The sequence below is a fragment of the Oryctolagus cuniculus genome, chromosome 11, assembly GCF_051225735.1.
Source record: "Oryctolagus cuniculus isolate XC-2025 breed Fujian yellow rabbit chromosome 11, ASM5122573v1, whole genome shotgun sequence".
Lineage (NCBI taxonomy): Eukaryota > Metazoa > Chordata > Mammalia > Lagomorpha > Leporidae > Oryctolagus > Oryctolagus cuniculus.
The window spans coordinates 83,213,446-83,227,222 of NC_142877.1; the positions used below are offsets into that span (position 1 = coordinate 83,213,446).

The window sequence follows — 13,777 nt, forward strand, 5'->3', positions numbered from 1 at the left end:
GCCCTGTTCTAGAGTCTTTGCTGCTGACCCCCGTGCCAAATCCTTCTGCTCTGGCACTGTGATGGCACCCTGGTTTGGGTGCAGACATCGGAGCCCTGGACCACCTCTGTAGAGCAGAGCAAGAACACTTCTCCCAAGCAAAGTTTGCAGGATCAGCAAGTGTTTTCTTATCTCCAATTGCCTGCTAGGAGCTCAGAGTCCAGACAGTATGATTTTTACGTTAGGATGACCTGGCAATCACCTTCTGCACCTTCTCTCACTTAATAGTTAACGAAGTTGAAATGTAGAGGAATTGAGTGATGTGTGGCCACATTATTTATTTGAATGTTTTCTGCAGACTACTGATTAAATGACAACAGGGTTAATACAAACTTATTCACCAGGAAATATTTAGTAAGCACTTGCTATGTCTACCTGTGTGGCAAGGAACTTATTAGATGTTATAAAGTGCATTTTTTTACAATTAGAATAAGCTCTATCACTAGTTATATAATAATAATAACAATATCTTTCTAATAGGGAGAATTTACTGCAATAGACCATACCTTTCAGAGTGACTGTGGATGTGTACAGTATCTCTGTGGTAACTATGTGTTTGTTTTGTAACTTTTAAATGATAAATAATATTATTAGTATATATTATTCATTATTAATAAATGTAAAATTATTTTATTCGAGATATATATTATACATATTAAGCCATTCAGCAGTATTTGTGTTTAAAAAATAACAATTATTTTTCAATTTGCCATTTTGTGATATCTTCAACTGTTCTATGAAATTTGATAATTGGTCAAAAAAATATTTTTTAAGTGGATTCACAGATTTTTTTAAAGATAATACTGACTGTTTTAACATATCTGTATTTAATTTAAAAAAAACATTATGCCTGAAAGCGTGAGCATATTTTTGCCTGTTGTTTTGTTATGATTTGTGTTAATATAATAAAGAATTAATTTTATTTTTCTGCAAAGTTACACATCTTCATCTTAAGTATTAGTAGGCTAGTAGAAAATAGAATTTCTGTTCAAACAGATTGAAGTTTGTGTATTTTTAAAGGAAAGAAGGTGAAGTTCAGTGTTGGGGATGCACAGGAGCTTCCGCGCTGAGTTCTTCGTCACTGCCCAGCTATTCTGACTTCCTGTGTGGAAACAGGCCAGCCCTGAGGCCTGCTACCCCTCTCGTGAAATATGACTCACATGAAAGTTGATTTTACAACACCGAAAACTGAAACATTTCCCTCAAGACAATCATTAAAAACCATAAAATGTCACCCAGTCTTTTCACGAAGAGGCCTTGGACTATAGAATTAGTCTTTGCTTCCACCCACTTCCACCCCTAACGGTGGCTATGTGTTTCCTCTTGAAGAGGGAGCAGCAGGTAGATTGCCCTTGCTTGAGATCTCGTCATCTGGAACCTGCTTCCAAATATAACTTTTGGTGGAAGGTCAGATTACAGATTTTTTTTTTTTTTTGGTGGAAGGTCAGATTATAGATCGATTTGCTAAGGAATAAATGTGTTACAGTCATTGTTAAGTAAACTCTTGGGTTACTACTGATATATTAAGGTGATGATCCTCATTGGTTTTGAAAACTTGGCACATCACAGTGACAATATAAACTTAAATATAAGATCCATTGATCAAAATATCAGTATCATATTTTCTCATTGACTATTTTCTTGCTTACTTCTTTTCTTAGAAAAGGATGATGTGTGTGTGTTTCAAGACGTATCGGTGTTAAATCCTGGACAATCTATGATAAAGTATTTGGAAGGAGACTTCTGTTATACAATAGAGTGTCTGGAAGAAAAAGATAACCTTACAGGCTTTCACACTTTGAATTTTACAATGGTGAATTGTTCAAAAGAATGTGATGTTGTAAGTATAAGATGTTATAAGTCATTTTGCTGAGAATTAATGAAACTAAAAAAATGGCAGCTATAAAAAATGAAGTAGTAAATACTCAATGAATTAAAAACATATACTTAAATAGTTTCCAGTAGTCTATTATTTTGTAATCTATCTATGTACAGCATGCTTATACTTCACTGTGTGTGACCTTGAGCTTTAAGAGTTTTATTATCTGCAGCTTGCCAACCTGATTGCCCTGGGGTTGTTACATTTGCTTGATGAATCTTGGCTCTAAGATACAAAGGTTAACAGCTTCTTTACTTCCAGCAAAGCTATATAAAGTCGATTATTATTGGAAGCTCCTCGAATTCAACCTTAGAAATGCACACAGCTATTCAGAGAGGTGTATAGTTATGGTGGGAAGCACCTCCAGAACGAATTCACTAAATATATTGGTAATATTCTGTGGCTAATTCCATGTATTTTCATTAAATGCAGCACCAGGTATATACCCCATCCACAAGTGATTATGATTGTTGTGGTACCTGCAAAAATGTATCCTGCAAATTTCAAATGGAAAATGGAACATCAGTTATATATGAGGTATTAAACTTTTATTCCTCAAAATGTGGTCCTTGGAGGGTAGCTCTCTGTGATACTTTCCGAAAAAGACTCTTGAGTCAATAAGTTTGGAAAATGTATCATGCACACACATACCTTCCTTACATACAATAAACATGCTCAGATACAATACATTTTCCATATATGAGAGAGTTGCATTTATTACATTTTAAATTATCTGTTACTTTCTATAGTAAAGAAATATGTTTACCTTCTTTTTTATGATTATCATACCTTTACCCTTTTCCCCAAATATGAAGAATAGCTTTGGGAAATTCTGATTTCTAGTCATTTCACAGGAAAATAGCAATTAATTTTTCAAAGAAAGAGCTAATTTTTCTTTCAGATAAATTAGATATTGCCATACTATATTTTCTGATTTGGGCATTTTACCTTCTTTTACAACTGGATATATAAATCTTTTTCAACTGAGGTTCATAGCATAACCAATACTGTTCATAAATTAAGATAGAGTCTAAGAAAAACAATATAGTCAGGTTCATGAGATTCTTCACTTGACTGCAAAGACTCTTCAAACCAGAGTTATTTCAAAATATGGATTATAAGACAAAAATATATATCAACAATCTCTGCCCAATAATTATGTAATAATTACTTCAGCTGGCTTTATTTTTAAATAGGAATTCTGAAATCAGGAAGAAATCAGTTATTATATTTAAACATTTTAAGAAAGAATAGTAACAGATCTTAAAATAGCTACAAGATATACAAAATTAGAACCATAAGTCAGTAAGACCACCATCCAAATATTGTAAAAAATTTTTCTGATGATAAGGTAATACAGGGAAGAATAAAAAATCTCAATAGAGGATGTCCATCAGTAAGATGATTTGTTATTTATAATTAGTGAGGAAATATTGGAACAAGACCTTTGACATATGGCCAAATTACATAACCAATTTTGTAAGTGGAAACAGATTCCTATCTTCTTCTTTCATCTCTGTTGCTTTATTTCACATCAACATCTCAGTTCTAGTGTGAAACCTAACATATAAGAACACGCAATACATCTATATGCATTTTTAATCATTTTAGATAAATTTGGGAATAATTTTAATTGGAACATTTTATATTAAAATGAGCTCTATGCATCTTGATTTGACTTTTGATTTCTTAGATAGGACAGAAAATATTCCACTTAAGAAATACAACCAATTTTGATATGCAGAAACAGTAACCTTTCTCTTTTATTTTTAGGAAGGGAGTACCTGGCACTATAATTGTACCACATATGAATGTGTTAAGACTGGTGAAGGGGCAATGATTCTGAACTACAGTATGGTCTGCCCCCCTTTTAATGAGACTGAATGCAAAATGGTTTGTACTTGGTTATACCTAAAAACATGCAACTTAAATATAATTTAGGAAATACACATAAATATGTTTTCCAAGGTCATTTATTTATTAGGTGAATGTTTCATTTGCATGTGTAATTAAAAGCTCTATTATAAATCCTCAGTTTGTTATTTTGAGTTATACATGTGTTCCACATTTGACTCTCTCTAAACAGATACTTTGCTCTATCTGGGTTTTTATATAAAGATCCAAAGATTATTGAAAAATCATTTGGTCAGTAGACCTAGCCCTCCCCCTCTTTATACGGATTAATAAGTTAAGCAGAGTTTGGCCAGTTTTCTTTCTTAGACCAGTAGCCATATTTATGATGTCATTCACCTTTTAATGCATGCCAGCATAGTAGCATTTGCTATGGCTTCTCTGAGACAGGCCACTGGGGAACTCAGCACAAGTCTACAGCATTACCAGTCCTTTAGTTTTGGTCAACTAAGTTCCTACTCTCAGGAAAGAATCTACTGGTAGATTTTTTATGGTGATGTAATTTTTATTTCTAAGATTCTTCATATTTTAATTATTTAGGCAATAATAATCTAATGGACAGTGAGTTTTATTCAGTTGTGTAGAGAGCATAGTTCATTCATTTGTTTTCAAGATGTGCCCTTTTAATGATGATGGCTATCTATATAGTTATAACATGTAGTAAAGTCATAGAATTTCAACTCTGGTAGGAAATGTAGGCATCAAATTATTTCAAAGACTCAGCTTTAGCCGGCGCCACGGCTAATCCTCTGCCTGCAGCGCTGGCACCCTGGGTTCTATTCCTGGTCGGGGCGCCGGATTCTGTCCTGGTTGTTCCTCTTCCAGTCCAGCTCTGGCCCGGGAGTGCAGTGGAGGTTGGCCCAGGTCCTTGGGCCCTGCACCCACGTGGGAGACCAGGAGAAGGCTCCTGGCTCCTGGCTTCAGATCAGCACGGTGCGCCAGCCGCAGTGGCCATTTGGGGGGGGGGGTGAACTAAAGGAAAAAGGAAGACCTTTCTCTCTGTCTCTCTCTCTCACTGTCCAGTCTGCCTGTAAAAAAAAAAAAAAAAAAAAAAAAAAAGACTCAGCTTTATGGAGTAAATTATTCTTTTATTTGAATTATAACTAACAAATTACTAAAAGCAATTAGCGGTTATCTTAAGCATTTCAAAAGCCTGGGGCTGGTGTTATAGCATAGTAGGTAAAGCTGCTGCCTGCTATGCCAGCATCTCATATGGGTACCCATTCAATTCCCAGCTGCTCTACTTCCTATCCAACTCCCTCTAATGTACCTGGAAAAGCAGCAGAAGATGGCCTAAGCACTTGGGCTCCTGCACCCACGTGGGAGACCAGGATGAAGCTCCTGGCTCTTGACTTTGGCCTGGTCCAGCCCCTAGCCACTCCAGACATTTGGGAAGTGAACCAGTAGACAGAAAATATTTTTTTTCTCTCTCTCTCTTTCTCCTCCCTCCCTGCCTCCCTCCCTGCTTTTCTCCCTCTCTCTCTCTAACTCTGCCTTTCAAATAAATAAAATAAAGGAAAAAAGAATTTCAAAAGCTATTCAATAAAATTGTATTAATTTAGCCTTAGACCAGAACCATCTTGAGTTCAGGAATTTTTTTTAAAATTTATTTGACAGGTAGAGTTTAAAGACAGTGAGCGAGACAGAGAGAAAGGTCTTCCTTCCGTTGGTTCACCCCACAAATGGCCGCTACGGCTGGCACTGAGCCAATCCAAAGCCAGGAGCCAGGAGCTTCTTCCTGGTCTCCCATGCGGGTACAGGGGCCCAAGCACTTGGGCCATCCTCCACTGCCATCCCAGGCCACAGCAGAGAGCTGGACTGGAAGAGGAACAACTGGGACTAGAACTAGGCGCCCACATGGGATGCCGGCGCTGCAGGCAGAGGATTAACCTAGTGCGCCATGGCACCGGCCTCCAGGGATGTTTTCATTAATAAAATATTAAAGCAAAAGACATGGCCTTTTGACATTACATTATGTTGAGAATCTCAACCTAAATAGGGTATTTTAGATCATTTCAAATCATAGAAAAAATAATATAATAGTGTCTATTTAGAATAATTGTTAGTATTTTGTTTTGGGGAAAATATTTCATGGTATTTTAAATGTGTTCTTTTAGGTTGAGTAATCTTTTCATAATTTTTCATATTGTTGATATAGAAATAATGTAATTTTAAGTACTTATTTTTAATTTTAAAACAAATATTTATTAGAAATAAATCCAGTCAGTTTCCTACAAAGACTTTGTGATATCTGATAAAAATATGAGGAAGGTTAGTTTTCTATTTGTAGTCCAAGAGGAAATGGATTAACATGTATTTTTAAAACTTTCCTCTCCTCTCTTTCTAGAATGAAGGAATTGTAAAGCTTTATAACAAAGGCTGTTGCAAGATCTGTAAGTGAGAACACATTACATGCATTAACTTGATAGATTAGACTTAATTCCTCATGGTGATTACAGTTTTCCTTCTAAAAGTCAATTCCTGTGATGCATGGATGTAAACAAATTTTATAAATGCATTTTTGAATCTTTTTGTGTTATGTAGTTGATAACTTCATACTTTAACTTTATCTTCTGGAGTGTGAGTAAAGTGCTTTTAATTCAGATCAATTTTAACTTAAATATTGGAAATTTCCTTATTATGGTATCTCTCAAAAGATATTTGATGAGATTTTAATGTGTTTTAAGTTTAGAAGTGCCCTATGGTCAACATTGTTTAGGACATGCTAAAGCACATAAAGTTAAGTGTCTTGAAATGGCATGATGACTCCAATAAGGACCTAGAAAATGCAGTATTTTCCATTCAATTTAACAAGCCTATGCTTCTGCGCTAAACATTTAGAAAATACTGTTTTAGTGGATTATATTTAAATCCAGTATATGATGGTTCTCATAATTATCCTGACAATTAAAGTTCTGATAATTACATTCATATGATAATATTCTTTGTACTAGCATAAATTAAAAGGTTCATTTCATAGTGATTAAGGATGATTTTAAGGACTGAAGCAGAATAGAGGGATATTCATGTAACCATTTTTCTTTTTAAAGTGTTTATGAAGTTATGTCACTATAAAAAAGAAATTTTAGGAAAATTGTCATCAACAGTAATTTAAAATTTATTTAGTGAACTTTCAGGAAAAGAAGTATAACACAGTTTAGGTTAATAATGCCGTGGTATAAGTTTAGATACAAAATATACTTCTCAAATGAGATTTTAAAACTTCTTTGATACTAGGGTAAATCAAATAAATCTGTAAGAGTAGTCTTATTTACTTAGAGCTGTAAGTCATATTGAATAGCATATTTAAAAATTTATTAAATATAGACACAACATGTTAATACACAATTGAACATAATAAAAGCTTATAGATCAGAAAATCTCCTTAATTTTCTACATATTATTTATTCCTCACAAAAGTCCAGTGAAGTAGGTTCTGAAAAATATCCTAATTTTCAGTGTAGAGAAGTTAAGTAACAGATCCAAGTTATACCACTTGTAAGTGGTCTTGCATAATTTCAAAACCTGCCTCTTACCTATCCATGGTATTCTAGAACATACCCAGAATAAATTTTAGGAGAGGGCAGAGATAAGCTCTGCTGATCACAAGTCTGAGTTTCTGTTAATTTGATGTGTGAAAAGCCAAATACAACACTCACATACCTACAACAAGCGCAAAAGGCCCAATGGATGGTGGCCTGATGACTAATTTGTAATTGCATTGGCTTGCTGGGTTGTTTGAACAAGGGACTACCAAATGAGTTTTTTAAATACCAGAAGCTCATTGTGTTACAGTTCTGCAGGCTAGGAGTCCAAAAACAAGCTTTAGGGCAGGATTAGTTCCTTCTGAGGGCAGTGAGGAAAAGGTCTTTCTCTGTAGCTTGTAGGTGGCCCTCTTCAAGTTTGCATGTTATCTATCCCTTTATACGTGTTTCTGTCTACATTTCCCCTTTTTATAAGGACACCAGTCATGTTGGATTATGGCCTCTCTACAGATCTCAGTTTCACTTGGTTTCCCCTGTACAAACCTGTGTCCAAATAATGTCACCTTCTAGGACCTATAGGAATTTTGGAAGACATAATTCAGGCCATTACAATTATATTGCTGGTACTTTGTGGTTAGTATAATACTCCATATGCATTTTTAATTATTGGACCTCTGATTATATGAACTATCACTTACCTCCTGCCACACAGTGATGCTCTTTTAGTACTATCGTAGTCAGGCCACAGGTAATCCCCCAAACAGTTCTAGGAAGTAGACATGGTTTTTGCCATAGATGAGAAAATGAAGATTGAGGAAGTTAATCTCACTAGTCAGTAATGGATGACTGTACAACGTCTGTGTCCAATCTCTTTTATCTCTGCCATGCTTTTTCATGTGGAAGAATAACAATAAGCCATTTTGATTCCTCTCATCTGATGTGTAAGGTCCAGGATAGTTTCTGTTTTGTTATCATGATTAGTAGTCGTATGAAGAGAAGAGATTACCAATAGTTCATAGACACAGATCTATTGTTGGAAAACCCGTGACTGTGGTCTTTCTTTTGGGAGACCATGCTATGTTGGGGAGATTGTGATGGTTGTGTTGTGCTAAACCAAACATATTGTAGCAAAGTCTCTCAGGAATGAGAAGGAAGTGCCTCTTGGCACAAACAAATACAGCTAACTAACAATGAATTGATGCTGTCTCAGTTTTATTCATTGTACCAGTGGCTTATCAAGCAGGTTTTTATTGGGTGCATATATATACAGACACCCTTTTAGGCACTGGGAGTATAAGAGTGTCTGGGAAGTATCACCATGTTCCTAAATCTGTGTCTGTGAAATACATGAAACTTGTATAGCTTAAATCAATTTCTAAAAAGAAGAAAGATAAAAGCTAAAAAGGGGGGGGATAATATCTGCATGATACAGTGCTTATTATCAAGTGGAAGAAGAAACAATAGCCACATAAATGCATACTAGCAACGTCAGATAGTGGTGAACCCTGTGAAGAAAAATAGTACCAAATGAAAGCAAGAGGAGCTGGGTGGTTAATTTAGGTGGGGGACTAGGTAACATGTCCATGATGAGGTGTCATTTGAGAAGAGCCTGGGGAGCCACTGGAGTAGTGGAGAGTGTTGAAAGTGGAGGAAATAGCAACATGCCCCAGTAGCACATGGAGTGAAGAGAGGAAAGTGGTAGAATAGCATGAGGTGCCGATGGTGGTAAAGATAATTTCCTTTTTGACTATTCCTTTTCCTTAAACTTTTATGAGAGAAGACAGGCTAATTGTTGGAAGCACCATAGAGGCACAAAACAGCCTGAACTCCACCAAGAACACTGTTTTGAGCTAAGCTATGATTGAATGGGAAAGAAAGAATGAAGCAGCAGAGGAGACCGAGGAGGTGAAATAAGTTTTAAAATAGACAGAGTGATAGACTGGAGCAAATGCTGTCGTGAGGTACCCTAGGATGAGACCTGGGATGGCCTTTGAATTCAGCAGTTTGGAGGTTATGGGTGACCTTGACAAAATTTAAGTTTAGACAATCTAAGCTACCCATCCCACCTTCAACCAGAGTAGCATAACTTTTAGTTACTTTACATGTTAGGATTTTGTATATGCATTTATTTTAACCAAGGATTTTATGGCTAAACTCACTTAAAAATTGGTGATATAATCTACTTATTTGCAAAAAAGGAAACTTCATGAGAATAATTTTGTGATTTTCCTAAAGTGACAAAGAAAATTAATACAAAGTGAGGTTAAATACTTGATCTTTCGCATTCTAATTCAGGAGTTACAACTGTTATCACACAACAGCAAATGGGCTCAGTATATTCTGGAGTGCAATTACTAAGTGGAAATTTGTCACAAAGACACATATTAATATGTCACTGCTGAATGCAAAGTGTTCTTATTTTTAATTTTTATAAAAGATTATGTCAGAGCTATCAAATCAAATCTATTTCACCTGTACAGTTGAATATGGTTGGTAAGCAATTCAGTTACATTTTTGTACTAATTTAGATCAATATCCAATAAGATAATACAGTTTTTGATATCAGTTTTCATTTCAAATTGATATGTATGTATTTTTATATATTCATTATATATATATTTAGTTACATCTATTGTGACTCAGTCCAAAAATTGTTTTACACATGTATATATACCATACACAAATTGATGTCACAATATAGGTGTGGAGATTTTTTTATGTGATTATGATAATATTGTAAGACAAAATATAAAAAGTAAGAACAAATAAGTATAATGCTAGGAAATAGAGCCTATTTTGAAAGTACAAGTAAATATTATATGTAAAATATATGACTGAAATTTGAAAAATCTTTTAATACTGAATTTTATATAACTATATCAGTTGTAAAATTTAAACACATTCATGTATTTGAATTAACTAACAATTTAAATTAGGCCTTTTGATGAGTAAATATTCTATATTTTATCAGGCAAACGAGAAGAAAAAATATGCCAGAAAGTGATCATTAAATCAATCATAAGGAAACAGGATTGTGTAAGCCAAAGTTCTGTAAGTAGAAAAATTTCATTTGTCACATCAAAGCATGCATCTTTCCAGAAGTATATGTGTTCCAGTACTAACACTTTTATAAGCCAACAAAATGTCAACAAATACAATATTTAACTTTGAAGTGATTCCTACATTCCAGTCTTAAAATATTCCATTTGTGAAGAAGTATAATTATTCTTAGCATGTACAACAACCAATTCTGAATGAAAACTGCAATCCAGAGAGATGGAAATTGGATCAAATTATATTTGAACACATATTGTCTTAACTGTGTAATGTTACTGAGCAAAAATAGTTCTAATTCTCACTCGCCTCCTTTAATATGACCTTTCAATTCCATAGTCTACTTGAGCCATGGAATAACACAGGGGACAACAGCTTCTTTAGGTTATGGTTCATTTATTCCATCTATCTATGTGTGCACATTTCAAGCCTTAAGTTGTATCAGCATTGCTAGGTTGGGCATTGCCAGTGAACTTCTCTCTGGAGTTAAGTTTCCATTTGTTACTTTCCACAACTTTCTAACATGAAGTGATGAGGAAGAAAAAGCCTTGCTTCCCTCAGACGCCTTGCGGAATCCAACCATAAAGGGTGCTTTTAAAATTTAAGACATTCTCTTCTTTGTCTCTCCCTACAGATCAATATTGCTTCTTGTGATGGAAAATGCCCATCAGCTACCATATATAACATCAATATGGAAAGTCACCTCAGATTTTGCAAGTGTTGTCGTGAAAATGGAGTGCGAAACATTTCTGTGCCTCTATATTGCTCAGGAAATGGCACTGAGATTATGTACACTCTCCAGGAACCTATTGACTGTACATGCCAGTGGAATTAACACTCCTACATTCCAAGGACCCTAAACGACTGCATAATGTCAAATATAATTCACTTTCATCACTATTTAGGCACTTGGCAGATTAATATTGTTTAACTACAATGTATTAGGAAGGATGTTGGGATATGACTGTTCAACAGTTGGTACCAAATACAACTTCAGTGGCAAAATTAGTTTTATTGTTTTGCTCTATTTTAAAGAATCAACTGATCCTCAGCTGTTCAGCTAAACTGCTTTTATACATTTAATTGCAACATGGCACAGATCTGAAATATTCTGTTAGGTTATTTTTCAGAATTCCTTCAATTTCATTCATTCAATAGTTATCTCATTTGCAAAGTCTTCCATAACTATCCAAGTTAAGATATTATTTATTCTCTACTAATTAGTATGGTAAATATAATTAGTTAAAATTAGCATTGAGATAGCCAAAAAGAATGCTTAGAGACAGATTGTAGAATTACAGGAGTTTGGATTATTGAAAATCTGAATGGATATTGGCAATATTATTGCAGATTCCCTTCATCTTACATATATGCCAGATAACCAGAGAAACTGTGTGACTTACACTGATGAATTCATTGTAATAATACAGTGAATTCAGTTTGATTAAGTTCCAAGTTTTTTTAAACTCAGTCCTATCCTTTTTTTAATCCACAGTAAAGTATCACAGAATCTTTCATCTTAAAGAGTTTGCATTTGATAGATTTAACAATTTGAAGTCCAATGTGTTTTTTAAATGCTACTCACACATTAATACTTTTTCCAACAACAAGGATGGGGAAATATAACTTCAGTTACCATTTAAAGGAGGGAGATCTTGAGGTTTTATTTTTTATACTATTTTAACTGTCATTGAAGATGTTGTTACTGTTTAACGGTGAGTTGCTGACTAATGGACATCTGATTTTTTTTTAAACTTTTATTTAATGAATATAAATTTCCAAAGTACGATTTATGGATTACAATGGCTTCCCCCACATACCGTCCCTCCCACCCACTACCCTCCCCTTTCCCACTCCCTCTCCCCTTCCATTCACATCAAGATTCATTTTCGATTATCTTAATATACAGAAGATCAGCTTAGTATACATTAAGTAAGGATTTCAACAGTTTGCTCCCACACAGAAACATAAAGTGAAAAATAATAGATGATTTTTTTTAAATGATGATGAAATCAGATCAGACCTATTGTCATGTTTAATCCCAGTGAGAGTCAAGTTGGGAGTTGAGAATTTTTTTTTTTTTTTTTTACAGAGGATCAGTTTAGTATACATTAAGTAAAGATTTCAACAGTTTGCACCCCCATAGAAACACAAAGTGAAATATATTGTTTGAGTACTCGTTATAGCATTAAATCTCAATACACAGCACATTAAGGACAGAGATCCTACATGAGGAGTAAGTGTACAGTGACTCCTGTTGTTGACTTTACCAATTGACACTCCTGTCTATGGCATCAGTAATCTCCCTATGCACCAGTCATGAGTTTCCAAGGCTATGGAAGCCCTCTGAGTTCTCCGACTCTTATCTTGTTTAGACAAGGTCATAGTCAAAGTGGAAGTTCTCTCCTCCCTTCAGAGAAAGGTACCTCCTTCTTTGAAGACCTGTTCTTTCCCCTGGGATCTCACTCGCAGAGATCTTTTGCCAGAGTGTCTTGGCTTTCCATGCCTGAAATACTCTCATGGGCTTTTCAGCCAGATCCGAATGGCTTTAGGGCTGATTCTGAGGCCAGAGTGCTATTTAGGACATCTGCCATTCTATGAGTCTGCTGAGTATCTCACTTCCCATGTTGGATCACTCTCCCCTTTATTTATTCCATCGGTTAGTGTTAGCAGGTACTAGACTTGTTTATGTGCTCCCTTTGACTCTTAGTCCTTTCATTATGATCAATTGTGAACTGAAATTGATCACTTGGACTAGTGAGATGGCATTGGTACATGCCACCTTGATGGGATTGAATTGGAATCCCTGGTATGTTTTTAACTCTATCATTTGGGGCAAGTCAGCTTGAGCATGTCCCAAATTATACATCTCTTCCCTCTCTTATTCCCACTCTTATGTTTAACAGGGATCACATTTCAGTTAATTTTTAACACTTAAGAATAACTGTGTATTAATTACAGAATTAAACCAGTCATATTAAGTAGAACATAATGGACATCTGATTTTAAGATGTATTTACACACTATTTAACTTGAATGTTAATGCTGTTAATGCTGCTGCTTTGCCAGTGAAGAATGAAATAAAATTTTACAAGGGAATGCTGTACTTTTTAAATATAGTAGATTATTGACATTTGCAATTAATACCTCCTGTGATCTCTCCAAATTCTTTGCTAACTGTAGTATATAAGTGTCTGAGTTCCCTCTTCAGTCAAATAGAGACAGTGCATTTCTTAGTGTGATTGTGGGTCTCAAATGATGTCAAAGATCAATGAGAGAACAGCAAATCTGGACTGAAAAGCAGGTGCTGGGCCTTGATAGGCTGGGCTCATGCTTGAGTAAGTGACTTATTCCCAGGTGCTGTTTCTATTTTAAAATCAAGTGTCCTCAAACTATTAACATTATTATA

The 13,777-nt window shown here is 35.0% G+C and overlaps 1 protein-coding gene across 4 annotated transcripts in view; it reads left to right on the top strand.

Moving 5' to 3' along the window:
* Positions 1-12,567, top strand: part of OTOGL (otogelin like) — a 172,440-nt gene extending 159,873 nt beyond the window's left edge. For all 4 annotated transcript variants that reach the window (XM_089309054.1, XM_089309056.1, XM_089309055.1 and 1 more), the window contains 7 exons: positions 520-583; positions 1,701-1,879; positions 2,351-2,455; positions 3,692-3,811; positions 6,177-6,222; positions 10,286-10,365; positions 11,003-12,567. In XM_089309054.1, coding sequence (XP_089165180.1) covers positions 520-583; positions 1,701-1,879; positions 2,351-2,455; positions 3,692-3,811; positions 6,177-6,222; positions 10,286-10,365; positions 11,003-11,203 — 795 coding nt within the window. In that variant the 3' untranslated portion in view covers positions 11,204-12,567. The remainder of the gene's footprint in view (positions 1-519; positions 584-1,700; positions 1,880-2,350; positions 2,456-3,691; positions 3,812-6,176; positions 6,223-10,285; positions 10,366-11,002) is intronic.
* The last annotated feature ends 1,210 nt before the right edge of the window (positions 12,568-13,777 follow it).